This window comes from Poecilia reticulata, chromosome 18, assembly GCF_904066995.2.
Source record: "Poecilia reticulata chromosome 18, P_reticulata-male-v2, whole genome shotgun sequence".
NCBI lineage: Eukaryota > Metazoa > Chordata > Actinopteri > Cyprinodontiformes > Poeciliidae > Poecilia > Poecilia reticulata.
This window is the reverse complement of record NC_088847.1, coordinates 11,104,942-11,132,223: the sequence shown is the minus strand read 5'-3', so window position 1 is coordinate 11,132,223 and position 27,282 is coordinate 11,104,942. Positions and strand designations below refer to the sequence as shown.

The 27,282-nt window shown below is 39.4% G+C and overlaps 3 protein-coding genes across 9 annotated transcripts in view; 1 reads left to right on the top strand and 2 right to left on the bottom strand.

Moving 5' to 3' along the window:
* Positions 1–1,149: 1,149 nt before the first annotated feature.
* LOC103475975 (prostaglandin reductase 1-like) lies at positions 1,150–12,198 on the bottom strand. Its single transcript, XM_008427980.3, has 9 exons — positions 12,020–12,198; positions 9,964–10,085; positions 7,057–7,102; positions 6,659–6,718; positions 5,169–5,336; positions 3,764–4,037; positions 2,894–2,999; positions 2,658–2,776; positions 1,150–2,524 (listed from the first exon to the last, which is right to left on the bottom strand). Exons 2-9 carry the CDS (start codon positions 10,067–10,069, stop codon positions 2,414–2,416), a joined length of 990 nt encoding a protein of 329 aa, XP_008426202.2. The 5' UTR covers positions 10,070–10,085; positions 12,020–12,198; the 3' UTR covers positions 1,150–2,413.
* A 1,392-nt stretch (positions 12,199–13,590) lies between these two features.
* LOC103475970 (prostaglandin reductase 1-like) lies at positions 13,591–18,064 on the bottom strand. Its single transcript, XM_008427974.3, has 9 exons — positions 17,948–18,064; positions 17,500–17,621; positions 17,370–17,415; positions 17,202–17,261; positions 15,793–15,960; positions 15,127–15,400; positions 14,935–15,040; positions 13,900–14,018; positions 13,591–13,811 (listed from the first exon to the last, which is right to left on the bottom strand). Exons 2-9 carry the CDS (start codon positions 17,603–17,605, stop codon positions 13,701–13,703), a joined length of 990 nt encoding a protein of 329 aa, XP_008426196.1. The 5' UTR covers positions 17,606–17,621; positions 17,948–18,064; the 3' UTR covers positions 13,591–13,700.
* Positions 18,065–18,068: 4 nt separating this feature from the next.
* Positions 18,069–27,282, top strand: part of LOC103475972 (polymerase (DNA directed) nu) — a 52,918-nt gene continuing 43,704 nt past the window's right edge. The window contains exons 1-6 of one of the 7 annotated variants that reach the window (XM_008427975.3): positions 18,069–18,206; positions 19,071–20,093; positions 20,203–20,412; positions 21,021–21,253; positions 21,709–21,994; positions 22,886–23,380. In XM_008427975.3, the coding sequence (XP_008426197.1) occupies positions 19,089–20,093; positions 20,203–20,412; positions 21,021–21,253; positions 21,709–21,994; positions 22,886–23,110 (1,959 nt within the window). In that variant the 5' untranslated portion in view covers positions 18,069–18,206; positions 19,071–19,088 and the 3' untranslated portion in view covers positions 23,111–23,380. The other 6 variants (XM_008427977.3, XM_008427976.2, XR_014084868.1 and 3 more) reach the window with 6 other exon arrangements.

Here is a 27,282-nt window from a genome sequence, read left to right as displayed (position 1 = left end):
TGAAGATGAATGGATCCTTGAATTCAGTTTTATATACTCGGAGACGTAAGAAGGAGCAGCGTCAGTACCAAGACTGCTCCTTTCTGGTTCACCAGCGCAAGGTCCAGCCAGAAGTGATGAGTTTGTATCTAAATAGTAAGGTGGTGACGACCACAAAAAGAAACGAATGCCACCTCATGGTATAACGGTATAGGCCACAGAGAATAATAATAAAAAAACTTGACTAAAGCTCTTTTTTTTTTTTTTTTTACATCCGATTGGTTGACTTTACTAAATAAATTGTATTTATTTATTAGCAGCTCTTCGTTATCGTGTTCATTACTGACGTTTCTCGTACAACTGGAACTTGAGTAGTTTTGCATGTGAAACGGATTATGTATTGTGTCCAATTTCCGCCCACTCCGCGCGCTTCTTCGTGTACCGGCAAATGATGCGAACCCAGTGGTACAAGTCATAATGACTTGACAAATTGTTGGTTTACCGTAAATGATGTACTCAGCGCAGCTCGGTTTTGTGGCAAGTCGTCCATGGCTACGCCGCGAAATGACGACGTGTACGTGCCCCTGCGCCGTTACTCTTCTCGTCCTTCTTCATAATCTCTCATATCCTAGATCTAAAAACAAACGACGGGGTTGCACAAAAAACACAATCTAAAGCAGAAAGAAGCACATTTTCACCAGGGCAGAGCTCAATTGCCTTTGCACTTATTTGGATCGATTTCAGGAATAAAATAAAAATTTTATTTACTTTATACAACACCTTATTATAACAGAATGGAACGTTATTTAAAGAAAACTTTAGGTTAAAGTAAATTCATTATGCCTTTAAAGTGTAAGAAAAACCTATGATGCTTTATTCCTCTTGGCAGGCTTCCAGACCAGTTTTCTACCAGTACTTTCATTAGTTTTGGAGGAACTTCCAGTTCTTGGTGTCATTTCTTCTTGCTCTACATCTTCTTCACTGTGATCCATGGTACATGTATTTTTTTTTAAACATTCTTTAGTACTTTTTTCCTAACTGATGTCTTCTGTCCGGCTTTGGAGGCTCTCAGGGATCATGACTTTAAGAATGAGATGCGACTGGGAAAAGGTCAAGACGACCTTGACAAAACATTAACGCGAACAAAGGAAAGAGCACAACAATGCAACATATTTTGTCTGTTTCCCCCCCTAAAAGATTCAGAGGAACAATCATTTATTTTTCACAAAAAAGCTTGAAGTAAATACTAAATACAAGTACAATACACTGTGTATGTTAAATCAACAACAGAAGATCAACAAAGTTGTGAGTGTATATATAAAATAATAGTAATCTTTACCTTCTGGTGCTTCTTGTGTTTCATTATAACAAATGACTAGGTTTGTAGTCTATATAACCAACATTAGAAACCTATTACAAGTACAAAAGTAAACTTTTATAGTAGAGTTAAGCTGTGAAGATACTAAAGCTTCCAAAAAGTATTCATGACTCTTGAACTCTAACATTTAGTCACCACAAACCTAAATTTATTTTTCAATTGAGTTTTTATGATAGAAGCAAGAGAAAGTAGTTATGTTTGCAATGCCTGGGATATCGGTTAGAGATCATAAAGACTTCAAACTAGGATGAAGGTTTGCTTTCTGGTGGTGGGGCCTGAGACACACAGCCAGAATTACACTGCAATAGTTTAAAGTCCAAACTTATTCCAAAACTGTGGCAGGAATCAAAAATGGACGTTTGCAGATCATCTGCATCCACTCTGACCGTGCTTGAGATATTTTGCAAAGAAGTGCTGTGGAACCAGGAGAGGACGGTTCCACAAAGTCTTGACTCAGGACTGAATACAAATGCATCCCCTACATTTCAGATTTGTATTATAAGTATTACTTCATGTTGGTCTAGCATAGGACTGAATTAGCTTTTTCTTTCTTTTCTCCAGAACCACTAATTATTTTAAGGACTCCTGAATACTTTTCATACAACTTTAGCTATGTTAGACATAAATGCATGTATACCAAGAAACAGGAAGTAAGCAGAAGAAAACAAAAGCCACAGACTGGACAGTCAGCTAGCTCACCCCTCAATAGGAAACCTCAGCTACCTGCAAGTGAGACAAAGTACAAAAAGATTAAGGAAGTAAGGCTTGGCGGAAGTTACATAACCCCAAGAATGGGTGGGGCCTCTCTGGGCTGCATCCATATCAGCAACCCCCAAAGGTCATGTTGTCAAGTGTTCAGGTTAGTACACTGTTTCACATTTAATGTCTTAATGATTCCTCAAAGAATGTTTGACTAAACTAAAAGTCCCTAGCTCACTTATAACCCCATTAACAGAAATATCTAAGAAATCTACACCAACAATTTACTATGAACCCCCTTCATCGACACTGCCTTCTTCATGCGTAAACTCGTCAGCGCCTCCCGTTGGCAAGAGGTCACACTGCAACAACAGCCTTGCCGATGTTGTCGCCGCGCAGCAGCCCCATAAAAGCAGCTGGCATGTTTTCAAATCCTTTTGTGACGTGCTCCCTGCACTTCAGCTTCCCCTGCAGAGGCAGAAGGAATATGTTAGTCTGATCTGGTCGATGCAGAATGAAGGTAAAAGTTTAAATGTTTGCCCAAAACGCAACAGAATCTGAACGTGATCCAGCGTCAAAGCAACTAAAATAATGACCGCACCTCTTTTAGCCAGGCCATCATTCTCTTGAGGCTCTCGGGGTTTTTGTGTTGCCACCTGCTTTGCGTGAAACCCTCCATCTTGAGCTGCTTGACGATCATCGTGAAGTGCGGGTAAGGCCCTGAGAAACGTTCCAGTTGAAACAAATCGGGTCAGAACCGCACCCTGCCTACAGGTGGTAATGTGAGACTTACCACCTGGTTCAGATCTCAATCTGAACAATGTACAGTTTACACACCTGTCTGAGGTGTGCCGTCATTGTAAGTGGAGATGCTCCCACACACGGCTATTCTTCCAAAGGTCTTCATTTGTGGAAGGGCAACAGTTGAAAAATAACCTCCGACCTAATAAAAAGTACAAATTTGTCATGAACAAAAACTGGACGAAAACTTAAATCTTTTCCAGAGATGGGCGGTAACTAGCTATATTCATTAAGTTACGTTTACATGAGCAACTTCTTTTTTTTTTAAATGATGCACTTTTGGGAGTAGTTTTACAACAGCATACTTTTTACTTTTACTTGAGTAATATTGTTATAAAGTATCACTACTCTTACTTGAGTAAAATTTCTGACTTCTCTACCCACTAGGAGTAACGTCACTAAAGGAACAAACATATTTTTAACCATAAATGCAGCTACACATCTACACTTAAAGTTACAGTCAGACATATTTGAACACAATCTTTGTTGTTTTGCCGTTATTTTCAACATGGATCTGTCGAGTCTGTTGTATCATTTTTACACATAAACACCACACATTGTCACTGGAACTATTTTCTCCTTTTCCAACATACACTACATATAAATAACCTATTGTAAGTATTAGCTTCAAATTTTATATTATTAAAAAAAATATTCTGCTTGAATTTGGTATTTTGGTCTTTAAAATACCAGAATTTGAACATGACTTAATATTTAATACATTTTTAAAAAATATATATTAAATCAGACGTTTTAATCAGTCACTGCTTGAGTAGTTATTTCACCAAATACGTTTTTACTTGAGTAAAAATGTGTTGAAGCAGTGCTACTCTTACTTGGCTATGACGGTTGGGTACTCTGCCCACCTCTGGTTATTTCAAGATAACGGCACCAAACCTCACTTACATTTTCAAAGAGGCAGTCGTATCCTTCAGGCGCAGCCTTCTTCAGCGCCTCCTCCAGGGAAGGGACAGTTTTGTAGTTGAAAGTCTCGTCAAAGCCCAGCTCTTTCAGGTAGGTCACTTTGGCGTCTGACCCAGCTGAACCCACCACCTTGCAGCCCTTGATCTTGGCGATCTGTCCCACCACGTTTCCCACGGCCCCGGCTGCGGCGTTCACCAGCAGGGTCTCGTTCTTCTGCAGTCCGAGAACCTCCTCTATTCCGTATAGAGCCGTCAGCCTGCAGACAGGAAACAAAATAAGTAAAAGACAGTCAACTCCCATATCCTGTTTCCCCCACAAGTTCCAGCCTCTTTTGAATTCAGGTCAGGGTTGGTCAAATTTATTCCCATTTCGGGGCCACGTCAAGATCACGACTGTTCTCAGAAGGGCTTGCTGTGCCAGAATGTATCTATAAAATTCACTGAAAAACAGTTAAAATATTATTAAATGGCTTGATCAATCCCTCTTGGATTTCATGATTTTTCTGCAATCAAAATAACTGATTTTGCGGAAATATGTCAGAAATATTTGCAAGACCTTTTGTGATACTTGTGACTTTTTGTTACTCTCGATTACTTGATACCAAGTCAGGCTGAGGCAGCACTGTATTAGAGCTAAGAAATGCTGCCACCTGCAGGTGGAAGTTAGCGTCATTTAAACTTAACGTTTCCCATCATTTTTGCAAAAAAAATTTTCAATAAACTACCAATTATGAATGAATGCAAAAAAACTATGGATGTGTTGAATTTGTGTGAATTTCTCAGAAAAACTGGAGGGACTAAGTGGCGTAATTTGGGATTAAAGCGTCGATTTGAATGATAAAATAATTTTTAACCAAACAACTGTTACCTCGAAGGTTTTATTTATGCGTCCCTCTGGGGTCTAGAGGGCCACATAAGAAGCTGTGGGGTGCAGGATTTGGCCCCCGGGCCTCGAGTTTAACACATGTTCATTAGGTGTAAGCCATAATCATAAAAAAAATAATAATATGGAAAGAAACACTATATTTTACCATGTGTGTAATCAGAATATTCATGTTTTACTTTTCAAACTGAATTATTGAAAAAATTCAAATTCACTGAGATGGAACCAGTATATCTGCAAAGTGTTTCTTCAGGAAGACCTGCAGAGTATGGCATAATGCCTTGTCTAATGTTGGTAAATTTCACAAAAACAGCGCGACTTGTGATATTTAAATACTTCCAAAACACTTTACATGAAACAACAAGCATCGATTAAGCAAATTCATAGCACAGAGAGAGTGAATGTGTGACACATAAATATTTAGATAATACTTATTGCACTTCTTTACAATACTGAGTCTGTGGTCATGGTAATATTGTGCCGGCCGACATGCAGCCCGTCTCACCCTGGCATGCCGATGGTACCCAGAGCCAGAGACAGCGAAACGTCTGAAGGCCAGTCAGCCATGATGGGAGTGACGTCTGCTCCATCACTGACCGAGTGGCTCCTCCAACCACAGTTGCTCACAACGTGGCTCCCCACAGGAAATGTTGGGTTTTTACTCTGCGTCACCCTGCACACAAACAGTTACCCGTCAGTGACATTTCCGATTCCGTTGCAGGACAAAATGCATTTGTGTCATGACAAAGGATACATCAGGTGCAAGAAAAGTCTTTTCCATTGCGGGCTTGTATAATTAAATAAAAATAAATAAATAAATAAAATTCCACAGAAGCAAATTAGTCCTGTCAATATTTTTGAACCAGAAAAGCCACATGATAAAACACTATTTAAAGTGGAATTTGATTAATGATTACATTTTAAAAGCTACATGTAGTCATTACACACGCCGTGTGGTTTTTGAGTCATCCTGTGATACTGTGGGACGTATGTTTTTTCTTAACTATTTATGAAAATTTACCGTGTTCATCTCTGTGTGGACCTAGAAAAAAGTCCTGGTATCCTAGTTCTGCCGTGTTCAACTATGTGCTCAGCAGTCAGGCCAATTATCGTTACCAATTCAGCTAAAGTAATGCATTTATTTCTTTGTACTTTCAACCATTGTAGCAACTAGCAACGGCAATAGTGGTTGCAAAAGTGCAAATTACATTGTCAAACAGCTATTAGACTACTAAATGAGGCGGCCATCTTGGACTTCGAAATCGGAGTTGGTGAAAAACTAATTCATCTGCATTTGCTATTTTGGCCTGGTCTTATAAAGAAAATATTTTGTGAACTTCAAGGAGGAGTTTGAATGAAACGCAACATATTGATTTATTTTAAATTGTTTTGCAACTTACATGACCAAAATACAACGTAATAAAACTGTTGGAAGTTGTTTCATTCCCCTTCTTTTCTTTTACAATGCACCGCTCCCTCAGCCTGTGACTTTAAGATTATACATTCTCAAAAGGAAAAAAAAATGCTCTCACATATAGACTATTTATTAGACCTCAGTGGAAACTTGAGGTTAATGGTTAACTTCTCGCACATCTGAAGATCCGTTCGGGTTCTCTGCTATGGCTGCACTTCAACTATGCAGCAGATGTTTTCCTCTGCATTTGGTAAAGCTTCACAATGTGGAAAATGCAAGACATAACCTCCGAGGATTTCACTGAAAGCTTTTTTTATTTACTTTTCTTTTTTTTTTTTTTTCCCTAGAGCTTTATCTCTGGAGGATACCAACAAAACATCAACAGATTTGTATCTACAAAGACCCAGCCAAGAATGTTTAGGGCACGTACTCTCTGCTAGACTCGCACTCAACCAAAGGCTTTGGTAGAAACCCACAAGTAAAGGCTGAGTTCTGCTTTGGTAAGCATCAGACATGCAAAATGCATCGTGAAGGTTTTTTCGGTGGGTGAGCGGACGGGACAGCAGTCGTTTTTTTCTTACTTCGCCACTTGAGTTCCGATCATCACGTCCCCTTCCTTCATGTGGAACCTGCTGAACGGCCTGCGGACACCAGAAGCAGCAACACTCTTTCATTACCGTTGGTTGAAGTCTTAACATGATTGCTTTCTAAAGCAAGCGGAAAATTTTTTTATTTGTGCAGCTACGAGGCATTTCAAAGTGCTTTACATGATAAAAACACAGAAACACAAAACCATGCAACATCGAATCAACAATTGAAACAGTACATTTAGTCAAGTGCCGTCTTTAAATTTGTAATCGATTAAGCTTCATGAGCAACTAAAAAAATAAAAAACAGGTGAGTTTTTAGTCTAGATTTAAAGGCACTGAGTGTTTCAGCGGTTTTGCAATATTCTGGGAGTTTGTTCCAGAAAACCCACCTCATGTATGGATCCACACTGAGAAAAACTGCTTCCAAGAGCACCTCTGAAAGAAATAAACAATTTGGTGTTTAAAGACTATTTAGAGAGAGTTTGAGAGCATTCAAAGCCCTAAAACCCTTTCGCATTTTGTGACGCTACAACCTCAAACCGAGACACATTTTTATTAGGATTTTATGTGACAGATCAACACCAACAGGGAGACCTGGATCATTTCATGAAAAACATATTTATTCTGATCAGATGCATAATCGTTTTACCAGATACTCCTGTGAGACGGAATTGCAAACTGTGAAAAGATCAACTTGTAACAGAAATCTGTCGTCTACGAAGCAATTCGGGAGTAGAATAAATTCCTGAATTTATTCCAAGAATAAAGGGAATTCAGTCCATTTATTCCTGAAAAATGGAATACACTTTTCAGAAATTTATTTAACTTTAAAGCAAAGATTGAAAAGATTTAAAAAGCACACTTTCTTTTAAAAGAGCACGGAAATTGCTATGTGTGTTACCTGTAAAATGTTATGTCTGACTAATCTTACGCATATTATCTGTCAATGCTGAAACTGCCCTAGGTGTTGAACGAATATTTTTATGTTTTTATTAGTTGGACCCCAGGAAGTAACCACCTTGGCGGTCATTCTCCTAATAAACAAACACAAAGGAGAGCACTCTCAATGGTGAAGCTGAAGGAAAGGCAAATCTGAAAAGTGTGGTGTGCATTTGAATTCAGCACACATTGATCATTAATTTGTAGAAGTGAACCGATCGCAGTTTTCTGGCCAGTCACTGATCTTTAAAAAGCATGATGATTTTTTTTTTTTTGTGTGCGTGTGAAAAGTCGCTATGTTGGCAACAGTTGGGAAGCCAACGGCACATGTGTAGACGTGTCCCGGTGGGCGGGACGTCTGCCACAACGTCTGCCAGGCGTTTATTTATGTCGGGATCTAAATTTCAGTTGTTTTGTGCCCTTTAGAAAGCCAACAATCCTCCATTGTGGCCCTGTCAAATTTAAATCTGAAATATCTGAGACAAATCTTTGGTTTTTACAGTCTTTTATTGTAGTTACAGAGAACGTTTTCTTTCCATTCACACGGCCCAACTTGCTTTCACACCCTTAGCAAACGGCAACTCCACAGACGCTCATCGTCTTTCACCGGTGGACAGCTTAACCTCTTTGCGTTAGAGAGTCCACGTGTGTGTCTTTCTCGTCATGTGACACAACTGTGATTTTCTGAACCGATCCCACAAGCAAAAGAGACATTTCTGCTCGTCTCTCTTGTGTGTGATTTCTCCCTCCAGATAACTCCTAAGTAAAACAATGAGGCACTGTAAAACAGCCAACTGTGTCCAAATGGATCTCTTCTAGGGCCAGCTTTTTTATTTTTGTTGCCTGCAGATTTTTGTCAGTCAGCCGTTTCTCACAGTAGAGCAAAAAAGGCTGATTTTCAGACTTTGCGGAGATGGATAAGATCGGTAGATAAAATCGGTTTCTCTTTCAAGTTAACGGCTGTTCACACCCACCAGCCTTTTGGGTTGATTTTTGTTGCTGTAGCTGTTCTGTCTCCGTCAGATTTGCACATTGCCCATTCTTCCACGCAAAACAGACGGGTCTGACTCAAGGCAAATATGTCTGATTCTGAGAAATATGTGGTGTGAATGCAATTGGTAAAGTTCAGATTTTATTTGCTCTGCAGCGTCTGAAAGCTCTGAGGCAGAGACAGGACTCGACCCTGCACATCAGAAATGTGACCGTTTCTGTCACATTTCTATTAAAATGAGAGGTTGCACAACACCCGCCGAGCCTTTACTTGTGTGAAGAACTATGTTTTATGTCTTTTTGTGCTTTTTAGAAAGCCAATAATCCTCCATTGTGGCACTGTCAGATTAAAATCTGAAAGAAAAATGTAGTTTTTGCAGTCTTTTGTGTTGTATCGGAGTACGTTGTTTTCTTTTCATTCATGTGGCTCAACTTGCTTCCACACCCTTTAGCCAGTGGTAACTCTAGTACAGGCGCCCATTGTCTTCAATTTTACTGGCTAAACTTTTTGATGTTAGAACGGATCTGGTCTAGGACTAGCTTTCTATCGTTTTAAATTAGGGGTGCGCCACCGACTGATTTCCTTTTTGTGGCAATGGACAATATCGGTTTCTCGTGCAAGTACCAGCCAATTGCCGATCACCACAAAATTAAGGAAATTAGGGTTATTTTAAATATTGCCATTCGTCCATTCTTGTAGCCCGGTCACTAAAACCATAAATCAAATGGTCTTCAATTGACAACACCCTCAACGTTTAACGTCGTTCATACACTGGGTTTGGCCGGTGCTCCTAAATCAGACAGTGCACTCATCTTACGGCCATTTTTACAACTCAATCTGGGCCCCTTTTCAATAAATAAGCGTCCACAGCGTTTTGCATGTCGGCCAAAGGCTTCACTTTTGTTCACGCTATCTGACCAGAGCACTTCCTGTGTCCTCTACATGGACTGTAGCGAACTAAAACTTGTTTAAATTTCTCCTTATCACTTTTTTTTAAAGGTCTCATGAGTCAAATGAATGAGTAAGAGATGTTTGATTTGTAGCTGTGCCGAAACTCTTCACATTTTAAGATGATAAACTGAACATAGCTCTGTGCGATGATCTAAACATCGGATGTTATTTTATAATCTAAAGCAGCTTTCTTTGGCCTCAACTTGTCTGCTGTGTTTCTTGGTATTTATGATAATAACTAATGATTTCTTACACACCTCTGAGGCCTTTACAGAATAGCTCGATGTATACAGAGTGTAAATAAAAGAAATTAAAATCTAAAGGTTATTTGTGTTTGGTAGTAAAGTGAAAGAAATGTGAACAAGGAATTATACATTTTACGTTTATTCAAAGTCAATAAAGAATGTTTTCTTGCCTCCATCTTTGGGTTCAGGCAGCTCCTCCACCTTGAGCTGGAAGTCGCTGTCCTTTGGGAAGCCATCGAAATGCTTGACCAGAGTCCATGACTTAGCCTGAACCATGGTGACTTACTGAGGGCTGCAGGCAAAGAAAGACCAGCCAGTTGTGATCAAAAAGGTACAAACATTGGGCACAGCTACAAAACATTTAGTGCTATAAAGAATAAAAGTTACCTCATCACAATGCATCCGAAAGAAAATATAATTAATCACTTCTGCAACATTTTAAGTTACACCTGATTTCTGTAAGTATAATTCCAAAGAGTCAGAAAAATGTGGTCAGATATTTAGGTTTTCTGAAGGTCTTTCCAAGAATTTCATTGGGCACGTCCTGCACAAGTGCATAGTTTTCACCCAAGGGGAAAAAAAGTAGACATCTTATCTCATAATCACAGGATAAAGGTCTGTATTTTTTTTCTTTTGTGAAAGCAGTGCACTTCCCCAACTTCCTAATCAGCAGGAAATGACCAAAAAACGGTCTCAAATGGGATTTGTACGGTTACATAATGGCGCATGTCAGTCACCGACATATATTTGACAAAGGACAACTCTTGGTTTGGTCCTAGATTTCTTTCTCAAGAACTACTATTTTCAATACCCAAACAGCTAAGACCTACATAAGGAGCCCTATGAGTTCTGCAGATATGCATTTTATTTAACTCACAAGAGTCCAAAAAAGCAGTGAGATCTAGTTAATACCCAACCTGCCTAAGCTTTACATGAGATTTGTTGGGTATTTTTGGTCAAGTGTATCATTTTAAAAATCCTTAAAACTCCAACTCCTATGAATCATCAGGCATAAAAACCTAAAATGTGAGCCAGAACTGTATGCAAATAATGGAAAACTACAAACATTTTTACTTCATGGTTTAGTTTCATGTTTTCAGCTGAATCTATGAGAAAGGGTTAGCATTCCAGCACAGAAAAATAGCATTCAAGAACCAAAACGTTAATTTTTAGGGCGCCGTTAGCTAAAATGGGATTTATATGCATCTGTTAGGTCTAGTGTTTTATGAATACGTTTTAAAGATGTTTGTTCTTATTTCTTCAAGCCAATAAATTATCAAAGTCAGGTACAAAGACTGGATGAAAACCAATAGAAAAATAGCAAAACACCCCACTCTGAAATCATTACAAACCAGACTTTTGGGAGGCGAAGTGTAAATAGATTAGGAATGGTTTTGCAGAGATCTTAAGATAGCACTGAGGTATAATTAAAACATGTCAAATACCCATTTAGTGTACGAAAACAAAAACCATCTGCCAGAATTGACCAGTTTTTCATTATCTGCTCTGACTGCAGGTTAAATACTGAAAAAACTGTTTTTTTCCCCCCACATTTCATTAAGTGCATCAACACCAAGAGCTAAAATGATAGATGGTCCAGGCATTTATCAATCAATAAATGCCTGGACCATCAGTGTGCACTCTCATGTACCGTTTAACAAAAGTCAGATAGAGGTTAAGGAGCGATGCTTTCATAATTGTCCAAAAACTACTACCTCCAATAAAAACACACCAGCATCAGAACTGGTCAAAAGAAAGTCAGCATTTCTAGATAAGGTGGTCTTAGGTGATTGCAGTTAAGTGATGACACTTTAGGTTTCTATTAAACTCATAAACATCAGTGTGACAACAACACTCCACATTTGCTTCTTTTGATTAACTATATCTGTTCCTTATGAAGTTAATTACATTCAATATTAAAACATCCGTGAGTGTTGATAGCAGCTGTTGCTTCAGTAAAAATGAACGAATCTGAAACAGAATCAGAACATGCCCACACATAACCAGACGTGCATCTGTAAAAAAAAATAAAATAAAAAACCAGGAAGATGCCATTGTTTTGGCCAACTGTGTAACGTTTTGCGTGAGAATAAAAAGCGACCATGACTGTATTCAAACATAATTTCTGTATTCAAAACAAACAAACAGGAGGAGCAACCAGGCTAAAGTATCATTAACTTAGTCAAAACACATAAAAGCAAGCAGTTATGAAAGATGTCCACTCACTCTGTCGGGCTGCTGCACTTCCTTATTTCAGTCTCTTTCTGTAAAACCGTGAGAACTTCAGTTTTTCAGATCTAACAGTGGGTTAGCTACCAAATAAAGTTTCACCAGTCAGCGAAACTCTTTGAAAGAGTGTAGGGTCCTTGCCGAGAAGTGATGTTAAATGCCTCGAGAAGAGAGGGCGGGAAAAACGGATCCAGCGTGAAACGTGATTGGTCTAAAGTTTAGACAAACAACTTACGTATGACGTAGTACACTGACGGAGCTCAACTTCAAGGGGGTGGCACGGCGTTGTAGCATAAAGTTAATACCACAGTGACTGTCGCTTGCTGTTTCAGACGATAAAATGAGCTATTGCCATAGTTTAAATAAACAAATACCAAAGGGATAGGTATACATCTAAGACTTATGACAGTTGAAGTGAAAAACAGTGATTATCTCTTTATGGAGCCAGTTAGTGGGCGCGCTTATTAAGCAACAAAACATTTTGTTCTCAAAGTTGGTGTGCAAGGAGCAGGAAAAACAGGCAGGCATAAGAGTTGATTAAGAACGACATGGACTATGACTGTGTCAGAGAATCTCCAAAACTACAGCTTTTAAAGGGCTCTGATCTGCAGAGCTCAGAATCCATCAAAAGTTGTCCCAAGACAGTTGGGGTGGTGAGCTGGGTGGTAGATGACTAAGGCTCATTAATGCATGTGGGCAGGACTGGCCTGTGTGGAATGATTTAACTAAAAGCTAATGCAGCCCAAATGTCTAACAGATCAGTTGGTGTTCCCTTTTTGACCAATTTGCTCTTCAACTGGCATGTTGACCATCAGAACTGCATCATGGATCCACAGAACAATATGACAACATAAAAGCTTTTTTGTAATTATTTAACAAGTTAAAGTTGCTTATGTGACTGACATTTTAGGGCTTTTTTTTTTAATAAGCCCCAAAACAAGGGGTGTTACGTGTAACATTAAAACAACACAACACATTTTCAAAGGATTTGAATACCAAAAAATTCAACTTTTTTTTTCATTCCATAGCAAATTTTGCACACTTTGGATTTTTATTTTCTAATAATGTCCTGACAAAATATATTATTCTCTCGTAACGTATTTGTTTAAATGCAGTGGAGTTAAATTAATTTGTAATTGAAATAACAAACAAATGCACAAAACTGTTCTGAGGCCTCGAGAGCCAACTTCATATTCACATCAGTCCTGTGTTTTCACTGAACCTGATCCTCAGCATCTCCCCAACCCAATGAAATTCAAATGTGCAGTCTTTTTACTGCTCAAACAAAAGGCAGCTGTTAACAACAATAGCGTAACTGAGCTCATGCAAATATTTCAGGCACCTGCCCCTGACAGTATTTTACATCAATTCAGACACTAAAGAAAGATATTACACACAGGACATTCTGCTGGAAAAAAACATTTATTAATCAGTACAAAATCTCGTAGTGAATACATATTGAATAATTATTATGTCAGTGCAGCGACATAACATTCACACTGCACATAAAGGCACAAGAATATAAGAATATTTTTTACATTTTAAAAATAATCAATGACTAAATAGCCTGATGTTTCTGGTTATTTTATTTCTAGGGTAATCATAAATAATGATTATTGCTCTGTCAAACTGTGAGTGTGTTCTGTAAAAAAAAAAGGGTCACTTCCTTGGTGAGGCGTCAAACAGTGACGATAGCCTTGCCGATGTTTTCTCCCTGCAGCATCCCCATGAAAGCAGCGGGCATGTTTTCAAAGCCCTTGGTGACGTGCTCCCGACTCCTCAGCTTCCCCTGCAGAGGCACAACGCAGACATTACGCTGACATGGAAGGACACGTGGCTTAAATATTCACAGGAAAAAAACCGAAAAGCAATAATACCTCTTTGTACCACCCCATCAGTTTCTTGAGCCCCTGTGGATGGTCGCTCTGCCACCTACTTTGCATGAAGCCTTCTATCTTAACCTGCTTCCAGTTTATGGTGGTTAGAGGGTATGGCCCTGGGAAAGATATACCCAACATTATAAAGCTGAAACAAGAGCTGGACTCTGCATAATACACGGCTATTGTTGAACTTTAGCAACTCCAGGTCGCCCTCTAGTGTGCAAAATATGTAAACATTTTGAAAAAACACGTTTCAAAAAAAAAAATTCACATTTTGGTACATTACAACCACAAACTTTGACATGTCTTATTGAAATGTATGAGTATAATTAACTGTGACATGAAAGGAAATAGTAACACCTTTGAAGATTTTCATAAATAAAAATCTGGCATTTATTTATATTCAGCACCTTGAGTCACAGGTGTAGCCACAACTTCTCACTTGGAAGTTACTCTGAATAAGTTTTTATTTACCACTCCGTTTTGTAAAATATAGGTGAATGGACTTTAAAAAATGACATTGCGTTCTATCTAAGCATAATTGAATAGCAGAAAAGTTAAAAGATCTTCACCAAAATCCATCTATTGCTATCAAAATCTGATTAGAAAAAAACAAACAAAAAATCTGGAACTTTGGGATAAAAAAATCAAAGTCGTAACATATTTTTATCCATGATTGTACATGACTTGTGTAGAAGGAACACAGGATCATTGCTCTTTATGATCCTTGTTGTTCACTAATCAAACCTCTAAGGCTTCGAAAGATCCTGTTGTTTTCACAGGATTTTATTCAGAAGCATCAGAGTCAAAGGGCCGTATACTTATGAACTTACCACTTCAGTTTTTTTTTAAACAATTTTAAAAATATACACCAGTTTTGTTACCTTGTATTCACTGTGTTTTGTTGCTCTGTTTAATCGAATTCCAATCAAACACACTAAAGTTTAGGGTAGATTTAAGACAAAAAAAAAACAACAACAAAAAAAGCTTTAAAAGGGTATGAATATTTTTGAAGTTTCACCAGGGACACACCTGTTTGGTACGCAGTGTCGTGGTACGTGGAGATGCCTCCGCACACAGCTATTCTACCAAACTCCTTCATCTGCTGCAGAGCAAATGTTGAAAACTGACCTCCAACCTAAAATCAAGACAAAACCACAACAAGTTAGAAACAAGATTTCAAACAGGAGGAGTTTAAGGACATCTGGAGCTATACCAGCTTACATTTTCAAAGAAGCAGTCGTATCCTTCAGGCGCAGCCTTCTTCAGCGCCTCCTCCAGGGAAGGGACAGTTTTGTAGTTGAAAGCCTCGTCAAAGCCCAGCTCTTTCAGGAAGGCCACTTTGGCGTCTGAGCCGGCTGAACCCACCACCTTGCAGCCGTGGATCTTGCCGATCTGTCCCACCACGGTGCCCACGGCTCCGGCTGCGGCGTTCACCAGCAGAGTCTCGCCTTTTTGAGCTTTCAAAACGGCTTCGACGCCGTACAGAGCAGTCAGTCTGCAGACAGGAGGGAACGGGAAAACAGAGGTTTCTGAAATCTGAGTTTTTTCTGATATGCATAGAAGCTTGTAATTGTTTTTTTTGTTTTTTTTTTCAGAACAAAGTTAGTCATTAACCCCTACAGAGTGTGTTAACTATATTTTTATTTTATCTATCCACCAAGAGCACATGCTCTGATGAATGTTTTTAAGTTTACGAAACAGATTAAGGTGAAAGGCACATGTTTGGATCAGAATCAGCCAAAAATCGGTATCGGCCAGGAAAGTCTGATCAGTGCAACTCTAGCATACCATTAGAATATAATACTATAATCCTGGCAGCCAGATCAAGTAACTCCATCGTACCTGTTTACCTTAAATCAAATGTAGTGAAGCCAGCACCCGTCTTACCCAGGCATGCCGATGGCACCCACAGCCAGCGACATTGGCACGTTCTTGGGCCAGTCAGCCATGAGGAGAGTGAGGTCCTTCCCATCACTGATGGCGTGAGTTTTCCAACCACAGCTACTCACAACGTGACTTCCCACAGGAAATGCAGAGTTTTTACTTTGGATCACCCTAAGCAAAAATGAACAAAAAAAAAAATCATAAACAGAAAATCCACAGATATGGTTGTGTAAATTAGAGGCCCACCCAATCTGATTGCCATCTGACTCAATGCTGGAATTGAATGAGACGGTGCTTCAGCAAAGTACATATTAGTTTAGGTGTGTGCAAATTTATTGCTCGCTATATTGATTTATTATTTGCATCCCATAACAGATTTGTTTGTCCAGAATGTAGGTCTTTTTATGTTTTGAAGTCATTTATCTCATTCAACATTTTCACACTTTCTATGTCCACTGTTATGGACAAAGGAGACCTTTAGAAGTAGCATTTCCAAGAAGGAGAAGGCTATTATGAATTGTTGACTTAATCTACGTGCGACAGACTGGCGACCTGTCCAGGGTGACCCCGCCTCTCGCCCAGAACGTTAGCTGGAGATGGGCACCAGCAACCCTCCTGACCCAACTAAGGGACAAGGGTGCCAAGAAAATGGATGGATGGACTTAATCTATGTTAGTCAATATAATCCTATAACAGATGGAACAGATTCCCTGATATGTTCTTCTGTGTGAGTAGTTATTGTTTTACAGATTACAAGGCTGGATAGCAATAAATTTAAAAGCATGTTATGGTAATAAGCTGTCTGCCAAGAACAGAAAACTGTGCTCAGCTGCCTAGAAAGTTTAGAAATGTAATAAGCAACTTTTGTTTCTTATAAATGTATAACTTAAGCTATAACAGCATAGAATATAAACACTTCTATAAAACTGCAATATCATTGAAATATTTTTCTAAAAATGTGTACATCCAGTACTAGCTACTCTGCCGGAAATTAGCTTACTTAACATATTTTTTGTTCAAGATGGATGAGAATAGAATAAATTTGCTACTACTAGAATAAGCCCGCAGCATGCGCTAAGGTTATATTTTTTTTATACGAGGCGATGCCCCTTCACATGAATCATGCTGCTGCACTTAATGGCTTGCAAACAAAGGACTCTACTACGAGTCGCTCCTCCTTCACCTGATAACAACCATGTTACACATGTTAAGCACCAGAAGTGGAAAGTTCAAAGCATTCATTCGGGTCAGGTGCAGATATATAAATAGAATTTTCTTTTTTTTAGTACATAAAAGCATTCATAAGAAAGAGAAAGAATATCTTAGTAATACAGTCCTTAAAGTTATTTTATGTACACACTTAAAATCTGTCAACGAAGGGCCTTTTCTGCGCCTAAGAAAGTTTTCCTTACTTTGCCACTTGAGTTCCGATCATAACATCCCCTTCTTTCATGTAGAGTTTGCTGAAAGGTCTGAATAAAAGAGAAATACAGACTTAATGTATGATGCATAAATTATTCTGAGGTGATTTAGTAATAACTGGTAATATTGTAAAATATGAATGCATGTTGTCATTTTACCTCATGTATGGATCCACACTGAGAAATACTGCTTCTATCAGCACCTCTGTAACAAAACCAAGATGGATCACATTTTGTTAGAATAAGCAACGTTAGAGACAAATCTTCAGAATGAGAGATCTATTCTTGCCTCCGTTTTTAGGCTCAGGCAGCTCCTCCACCTTGAGCTGGAAGTCGCTGTTCTTTGGGAAGCCATCGAAATGCTTGACCATAACCCATGACTTAGACTGAACCATGGTGACTTACTGAGGGCTGCGGAGAGAGATCAAACAGGCAGGATCATATCAAAGCAGTCATAATTTATTGGCTGGTTAAAAATTAAAAACTCAAAGGCAGTATCAAAATCGTGTTCAGTTAACAGAATAAAAACCGAGATATAGGTGTTAAAACCCCCCATCAAGAGACTCATATTAAGCACTTATTTTACAGGTTGTACGTCAAAACATTGCGAATTATATTTTGTAGAGAAATCTAAATTTAACAGGTTACAAGATAGCACAAGTAACTTCAAAAAATGCTTCAATTAAAAAAAGCAAAAACACTTTGCTGTACATGTTTTAATGTTTTTACCGACTTACCAGTAGTATTAGTAATAGCTATAGTCTCACAGAAGAGCTGCTAAATAAGCAGAGGTTGTGAGATAAGTCAGATAGTAGCTGTATTTATTTGCAGCAGTGCAGTTTATTTGCACCACACACAACTGTGATTGGTTGAATAAGCAGGTCAGCCTCTTACGTATGACGCAAAACGTCACGACGCTCAGTTTGGAAAGTTGGCGCGAGGAAGGCTATCGTTGAAACTATTAACGGATAAAATTGGATCATTTTGAGTCGAACTGTAAGTATTGAGTTCAAACAAAACCAAAGGGTTAAACTCATTATACCTGTCAAGCTAGCAGTACGTTCAAGTCACATACAGTCTCACGCGCTACAGCTGTCTTTTTGTAGCTTTCAAGCTAGTTGCCAAGGTTTGTTGCTAAACTCGTCATTAAACTCGGGATTACGACTTTTCATTTTATCATAAATAGTGTTACTTTTATCTTTCGTAATACCTAACGTACAATAATTTGATGTTTAAATGTTTCCTTTGGAATATTATGCATGTTTTGACGTCAGTATTTGTGCTAACGCAGAGTTTTAATCGACTGCGTCATGTGAACAGCAGAGTTTGGCCGTGTTGTGTTAACGTAATGATGACTAGTTGATTCTATGACATTTACACATCTTATCGCCATGATACCGATAATATAAAATGAGTAACATACAAAGACATACTAACTTTGCCTAAGTTTTCGTTTTGTTATACCTCTGAAAGACTTAACTGGCCTTTGCATCCAGTGAAGTTTCAATTTTATTTTTTTCTACAAAAGTATCGGACCTGCTAATTATCATAGGATGTAAAATCCTGTATTTTCATATTTTAGTGACCTACTTAAGTAGTCTTTATTAAACAGTGGAAAGAGTCAAAAGTAATACTTAGCAACTTTCATAGACAGTGAATGTAAAATTTGGAGATACTCTCCAGTCAGTGGGCTACAGATGGAAATTGCCCATCTTTTATTTGATCATCTTAATTTAATCTTTAATAAACATATGCTTAATCTAAATTCAAAAGGCCATTAATACATTTACTTATTTCAATGTCTCTTCTGACTGTCATTATTATTCTTGTTATGCATTGTGCTGCTGGATGACTGAGCAGCACAGTGTAAGGTTAAACATGTTAAACGGTGCCCAGTTTGTGGAGGCCCTGGGCCGTCTGGGATATCCTGGTGCAGCTTCACTGCAGGCTTCAGAGTTTGATTGGCTGTTCGACTGCGCCCCGGAGAACCTTCATTTTTTGCGCTTCGTCTGTCACACCCTCAACCAAAGGAACGTTCTCACCACAGAGGAGGCCGTTGCGTTTCAGGAGTTGCAGAAGTCTGGCAAACATATCCTGGATGAAACATCCCTGGCGGAGGTTCTCAAAACCATAGGACCTTCTGATGGGAGCAGCAGAAACATCTTAGGACAACGTTCTTCGTCCTCTGTGTTTGCGGTCGAGGGGGATTTGGCCATAGAAGACTTGGAGGCAGAAATCCAGGTGCTGTGTAAAGAGAAGGAGTTAAAGCAGCGGCGCTACAACAAGCTGCAGGTAGCAGCCACATCCCATGCAGAAGTTGACCTGCAACTTGGTGCTGAGCTGGACCGTGCTACATGCAAGCTTAAGGAAGCTACGGCGTCGATTGGAGCAGAGAATGCTGACACCAATGCGGTGTTACAAAACCTAACGGATGAGGTTGGCAGGCTTGGATTGTTCCTCCCTCAGCCAGAAGCTAGACAAAAAGCGGACCAGTTAAAGCCCTCCATTTCCCAAAAGTCGAAAGTTCTCCTCTCTCAGTTATCTTTGGATCCCTACTTAAATCAAGAGGAGCTCAACACAAAAATGCTCACTGCCTTCACTCGGAAGCATTTTTTTCATGGCATATCAGACATTGTCGAGACGTCATGTTCTGAGCACTTCCAGGTCCTTGACCTCAGCTCTTATGGAGATGAAAAGGAGAAGAATACTGACTGTAAAAGTGGATCAAGTGGAGGTCGCGTGGTTGAGCACAGGAGGACAGAAATGGCCCGACTTCAGTGGTCGCATATTGTGGCTCAGCACCAGCTGATGCAGGCTTTGGCAGAAGAGAAGGCTGTCAAGGCTGGCTTGGACTGGCTCTCAGAAAAGGCTTGTCATACAAAGGTAAGATTAATGCAACTTCCTGTGAACAAATTAATACTTAAGCTTTGCTGATCCTGATTTGTCTTTAAAACATACGGTACCTTTGTGTCTGTTATTGTCATCCTCATAGAGCATTTCAACCTCTTCCTCCCTGCACATGCGTGATGTCGTTACTAAGAAAGAACTGCAAGCTGTGGAGGCTGAGCTGGAAGCGCTGCTTAATGGACCGGTACCTTCTGCTCTCAGAGAGTCGGCCAGGCTGCTGAATGTTCCTGTGGTGAGGGGAGACCTGGCACTGCAACTTGCCAGGCAAAATTACTACACTTCTAGGCAGGACCAGGTGAGTTGCTAAATATACTGATTTCACATTATTCAACACTTTGGGAGGGTCAATGTACTCTGAAATACCATATTAGGATTCATGTGATGCTTGGTAATCTGTTTCTGGGTCAAGGATCAAACATTTCGTATGGTGTGTTAATATTTTCTAGACCCACTTTTTGCTCCACTTCAAATACTTTGGAGTAGATCTCTACCAACTTTTCACATCTAGAAATTTAAGTCTTTGTCTTTTTTTTCTTCAAAAACAGTTCCAATCTTCATTGGATGGAGAGTATCTCTGAACATCAGTTTTCAAGTCTGGCAACAGATTCTCAATTCCATTGATATCTAGATCTGTTGGATTGAATGTGCTTTGATCTAAGCTTTTTGATTTTAACTCTGGTTGCATGTTTAGAGTCTTTGTCCTGCTGGAAGGTGGACCTTCACTGCAGTCTGAAAGTCTTTTTGCAGTTCCTAACAGGTGTTCTGAAAGCTTTATCCCATGTTTAGCCATATGTTATCCACCGTATCATCAACTTCCCTGTCAAAATAAATTGAAGCTCTGCTATTTTGTGACACTAGAAATATGCTTCACAATTTAATAACCGCATCAATCTCATCGCGTAGGTGCGTGACTACTTACTTCGTCAGAAAGCGTCCTTTGACTTGCTCCTCTTGGCTCATGAGCTGGAGCTGAGAAGGTGGAAGTGCTGCCAGAATCAACTGATGGAAATTGACAACAGACTGTCGGAGGAACACAAGGCAGCATCTCTGAGAATAGAGTCCCTGGCTCACCCAGACCTGGCTATCAACCCAAGACCCAACCCAATCATCAGCTCCAAGGATGTTGCCTTATGCAGGCAAGACTTTTTCTTAACAGTTTGAGGGAGAAAAGGATCAGTGGCCAGAGTTTGAATTCCAGTGTGGATACGTCAGTCTTCACTTGCTAAACTGGACGGGATTAAGCAACATTGCCAAACACATGCAGAATTTTAGCAAAACTAAGCAAAAAGTGTGTTTTATTTTCTAATGTTTGCCTCAGGAGTGGATTACTGTCTCAGCCTTTGACATTTGCTTTAGAACATCTTTTAAGCAGGAACTTTTGTTTCAAGTGTCAGAATTTTGCTGAGTATCACTCAGTTTTTTCTTTAAATCACATTTTTCTTCTGGTAGATGTAAAAATAACCATTTGGTAACATGTTTGGTACTAGCTTGTGCAATTCTGTGCTGCTGCAACTACATATTTTCCTTGTTAACCACAGCTTGCCTTTTAACAAATGACATCTCATTTTTATATGTTGGTTTTTCTTCTCAGACTTCTTCAGATCCTTGACCGTGACTCAGACCGCGGTCGATCAGAGCCTTTTCGAACGTATGAAGGTTTGGATCAAGCGGCCCAAAACCTAAGAACCAACATCCGGCTGAGCCGAGACTCGGTAGCCGGTGCACGCCGTGAACAGAACTACATGGCCGCTCGTCTGCACAGCGACTGCGAAGCGCTCCACAGGGCCGCATACACTGAACTTCAGCAGTTGCTCTTGGGCCCGCAGGTACGTCCAACGGCCACTGCAGACCAGGACTCCCTTTGTCCAAATGCACAGGTGGGTGTTTTTCTTTTCACTTCTCTTGATCTGCCATACTCTGTACCCAGCTCTTAACGTGAGTCTGTTCATTTTACAATCATTGGTCACTCTGGGTGAGGGAAGCTGGTAGCACTATTCATTTTATTGGCACCTGTGTTGATGCAGTGTCACGCTTTGGGTTATAAAGTTCTGCATAGTAAGGGAGTCTCGAGAGAAAATCTGTTACTTCTGTTAAACATATAACCAAGTTCCTGAATTAATCGGTATAATTAATTACTGAGGAATGAGATCTTTATTTGCCCCTAGAATCTTTGTCTTGTATGACTAACTAGTTAATTAAATATTAATTAAAATTTAGTAGTCATGTTTGCCAGAATGTTGTAGTAATATAGCTTGAATAAGTGATTGTTCATCTTTTTATTGTCTGGACCAACTTTGCAATGACCGTAATGGGGAGAGAGAACATTGCAGATCTATGTCAAAAAGATTTTATTTTCCTGACGCACCAAGCTGTTTGTCCTTCTTGTAGATAACAAATATCCTTGAAACGTGGACATTGTATTGCTTAGTAGTGGTGAGTCATCAGTTTTGTTGGCATGTGTCACTGAGCTGCATTTAGAGTATTTTCTGCCACGTCATGCATGGGTTGCCATCAGGCTGCCTTCTGGATGACGAACACACAGGAACTAAGATGTGTGTGGAAAACTTGCAGTTAGAAAAACACATTTTTTGTGTTTTCAAATAAAATAATAGCTCTGACCCAGTTAACAGCCCATGTAAAAGGGTGAACGTGTAACATTTGTTTCGAGAAATACTTGTGAAAAACCTAAAACAATTTTTTTAATAGTTTGATTAGATTGATCCTTATGTGCTTTTACTTTCTAATACGGCTTTCCTCCCCCTCGACAGGAACTGACACTGAAACTTGTAGAAGTCGATTCTCAGTTGAAGAATCTGCAACAGGTGATGCAGGAAATCCTGGGAGAAGTCAAAGCAAAGCGCTCTCAGCTCGAACGCAATCCCCTGCTCCGGCGGGAAAGGGAATTGTACGTCTTCTTCCACTTGGACGCACGACTTCTGCAGAAAGTAGTGGAAGATTTGGAGAACAAGATGCCAATCAGAGGAGACCAGTGAAACCATGATGACCTCTTCCAGCTGTCTCAGCTCCTCCTCCGCTCCTGCTATGACAATAAGGACTTATTACTCTTTTGGAGGATAGATATGACTGTATTGGAAGTTTGAACCACTGTTCTTTTGTGAAGGCGATATGATTAAATTGGGGGAAATTGAGTAGTTCTGTTAAAATATTGTGGCATTTTTAAACTTTGTTTCATATTAACATCTTCCTGTTATCCTATTCTACTTGTTTGTGTTTATCTGTTAAATAAAATTCAGTTGAATCAACATGGAGTGTTAATATTATAATTTTGTTCCCACATATTTTTTTAGATCTCTGTGAAATTCTACTTTAGACCAGGTCTGTGCAGCACTGAAATGTATTTCTTGTCCTTTTTGCCCTGTAAAAGCTACAGCCACAGGAAGCAGACGCAATATTAGGGAGGAGATGGAGCAGTCGAGCGGCAGGTTGTACGCTGGTCCACTCTCCCAGGCGGCCCTGAAGATCCTGGCAGCTCTACGGGCCGAGAATCAGGATCAGCGCAGGCGCAGTCTCCATTCCTCCAGCAGTCGCAGGCAAAGTCAGTCAGAGTAGAAATGAGCATTAAGTTGGTGTGCAAATAACATTTTCTATCCATTTCGAGTCCCTGCCGTAACTTTTTGTTTGATGTTTTAGCCCACATATGATTACTAGTACTTGAAGCACTATCATTATTTGACAAGTCATCCCACTTGTACATTTTGTAGATGTTTGTGATGAAACAAGGCAACTGAATAATCGGTACAGAAATGCTTTTGCTCATTCTGACCTACATACAAGTTATAAACTGTTATGTATTTGGATTTGCTTACTCTGTGTTTTTATGTTAGTGGAAAGGTGTAATTACACCCATGTGGAGTGTCAAAGCAGCTGCAGTCAGTCGGAAAGTAAAGAGACTTTCTCCTGTTGGTAAGTCAGATGAAATTGTGTCTTTTGACTATTATAAACATAAATAAATATATTTTATTAGTCTGCACCTCTCTAAAAAGATGGCCTTTGGGTAATCAGCCATGACTCCGCAGAGCAGAACCTAGCTGCATATGAGAAACATAAACTACTGGAGGCCATTTGATTACTCATCGACCATAAAATACCTAGCTAGACCAAAGTTCAGCGATAACTGCTATCAACTCTTTTTATACCATGTCCAATGTCAATATAGAGCTCAAATATTGCAAAGTCACGGGTAGTTTTTTCTTTCTTTTTTTTGCTGCGTCACCAACCTAGATTTTATTTTATTGAACAATATAAAGTAGTGTCTTCCTGTGAAGTGGAAGGAAAGAAAATATTTCCAAAATGTTTTGTGAGTAAAAAGAAGTAGTGTGGTGAACATTTGTAGCCTCTTTTCTCAATTCTGGTAGATTTATCTTTTGCAACAAATAGCTGCATGTTATTGTTGTATGTCTTTACTAGGTTTGCACATCTTGGTCCATCAATTACACCGATTCTTCTTTGTAACATAGCACAATCACCACTAGAGAGGACAGAGAGCATTTGTGTCTATACAACAAATTTCAAGACTTGTCATATAATCTGAGCTGGGTTTAAGTCTGGACTTTTCCATTTTCACACTTTAACATGCTTTGATTTAAACCTTTGCATTGTAGCTCTGGCTGTATATCTAGGATCATTTTCTTGTTTGAAAGAAAAACCTTTTTGGTAGTCTCAGGTTTTTCTACTAAGAAGAAAAACATTCCCACATCATCAAGCTTCATCATGTGGAGCTGGTGTGCTGTATTTTCAAACACAGCATTTTATATGAAGGCCAGTATCAATTTTGTCCTGATCTGATATAAATCATTGTTGGGGCCAGGTCCTGGTACGTTTGCAGCTGTGTCTCTCTTTCCATTTTCAGATGATGTATTGAACAGAGCACTATGAGATATAACACCCTGAGGCCTTCTCAGAACACCTGCATTTATACTGATATTAAAATAAAAAGGAGTTGGATTCTGGTGTCTAATTAAAGAATAAAGTTGCTCTGGATTTTATCTAGAAGCATCGACGTGATAGCAGGATGGAGCAGAAGACAGACTACAGTAATCCATTTACTTGTTTGTCAAAAAGCACAGCTTTCGATTTATTGGTCTATGTTCCCTATGGTTATAAGATGTGGATCCTATCTGACAGAATGAGGTTCCTCTTAGAGATGCCCTACTGCAATCCTCAAGAGCTACAATCCTGTTACTTTTAGATGCGTTTCTTCTCATAACACACCTGAATCAAATGGCTGATAAAAATCACACATAATTTTCTTTAAGCTTCACAAAAGATGTACTTCTTTGCATTAATCTAACACCTCAAATCTGAATAAAATATATTGAAGATTGTTGTTGGAAAAGCTCAGCACTTTTTACCGGCCTTCCTATGTCATAACTAGGGTTCATAAATAAGTTGTATTGCTGTGTAGTATTGTGATATTGCACAATGTTAGAAGACCTACAAATATTATTCTGTGTTGCTGCGATCCAGGCCCATCTGTGACCATAACTCTACCAACGAGACACAGAGTCGTCAGACTCCTGCCAATGTTCCGGCCTCTCTCCAGAAGAAAACTCCTCAGGCGTTCCCCTATCACCAGCGTTTCCAGACAGACTCCCACAGATCGTGCCCAGACCCCACTGCTCACTTGCCCAGACAGGTGGTGTCATCCTTTCAGGAGACAGAATCATCCTTCTACCAACACGACACATTTTCCTTTTCTCTCCAACTGCCAAACTGTCTGTCTGATCAACAAACTTCCCCTTGCAACAGGTAAGAAGCAGAGAAAGAGAACCATACAGTTGCAACGCTCAAATCTCCATGCTAATTGTTGTTTTTCTCCCAAAGATCTGCAGGTATATTAAAGCCAGCTTTCATGCTCAGTCAATTCAAAGCCGTTGAAGGCCCCGATGAAACGTTTCCCTCGACAACAGAGCAGCCTGATTCTCATTCTGCAGCTTGTCACACGCCATTACCCTTCTCTGACAAACGTAAAGAGACCGTGAACTCATCAAGTGCACATAATGAAGACGAAGCTATCTGGGATGTTGGTGCCAATGAGGCAGAGAGCCTTGAACTTTCAGGCAGGAGAGTAAAGTGGATAGAGAGTGTGTCTAACCTCTCAGAAGAGGCTGCTGGTGGTGTAGATAAACATCAGCAATCAGAGCTGAACACAAATGAAACGAAAAGGGGCCACTTGCCTCCCATTGACTTTGTAACAAAAGACGTGGGCCAGACGGTGGCTGATACAGCAGAGAGGAGACTCTCAGAGGGACCACTAGTTCAGTCTGAAGCCACTACATTTATCCTGGAGGACAACAGTGCTCACCACCTGGAACGGTCCGGCCTGGTAGCCGTGACGGTGGAAAGCAGGACAGAAACAGACTATGAGGGAAACATCGAACACAAACTGCTAAACTGCTTTGCTACTAAAGACACAGATTCACACAGAATAAACACAAATGTGCAGAACTTAGAGGAAGTCAGAGTTTTGCCTAAATCTGCAGGTGAGTTTTCTTGCGTTCTTATTTGTCATTTATTGTCTAATTTTCTGTTTTCAGTTTCCTCTATGTATTTACATTTCTATAACATCATGCTTAGTAGCGTTGTCTTAAATAGACAAATCATCATCCATTTATTAAATAATTTTACATACGCTGGTCGCCACCAGAGGGTGCTACAGTCCTTCTGTAAATGCATGCTTTCATCCACAGATTAAAAATATAGTACATTACCATAACAATTTAACTGAGAATATGTTTGGTTCAATTAGTCACCGTAAGAATTAAATATTTATATAGTATAAAGTTTTGATCCTACTTTTTGGGAGGGAACAGAATCTTAAAAATACAATTTTGAGCTCCAAGTTGATAGAATAAAAAGTATTTTTTCATATCCCACAGTAGGGAAATTCATAGAAAATATGGCTACATTGAACTGTGAATAATGTAGAATATAGTTTGTGTAGTCTGGAAAAGTATTGAATTCTGTTTTGTGTTGTCTAGGTTTTGAGAAGTATGGAAAACAGAAAATGGAAAAAAAAATTTCTTAGACTGGATCAACAAAACCATTGTTCAAAAGTTTGTCCATCCAATCAATCTATCTGTTGTTTTTTCCTTCTTCCGTGTTTAAAGACTGACCTTTTTAAAAATTGTGTCATGAATTCAAA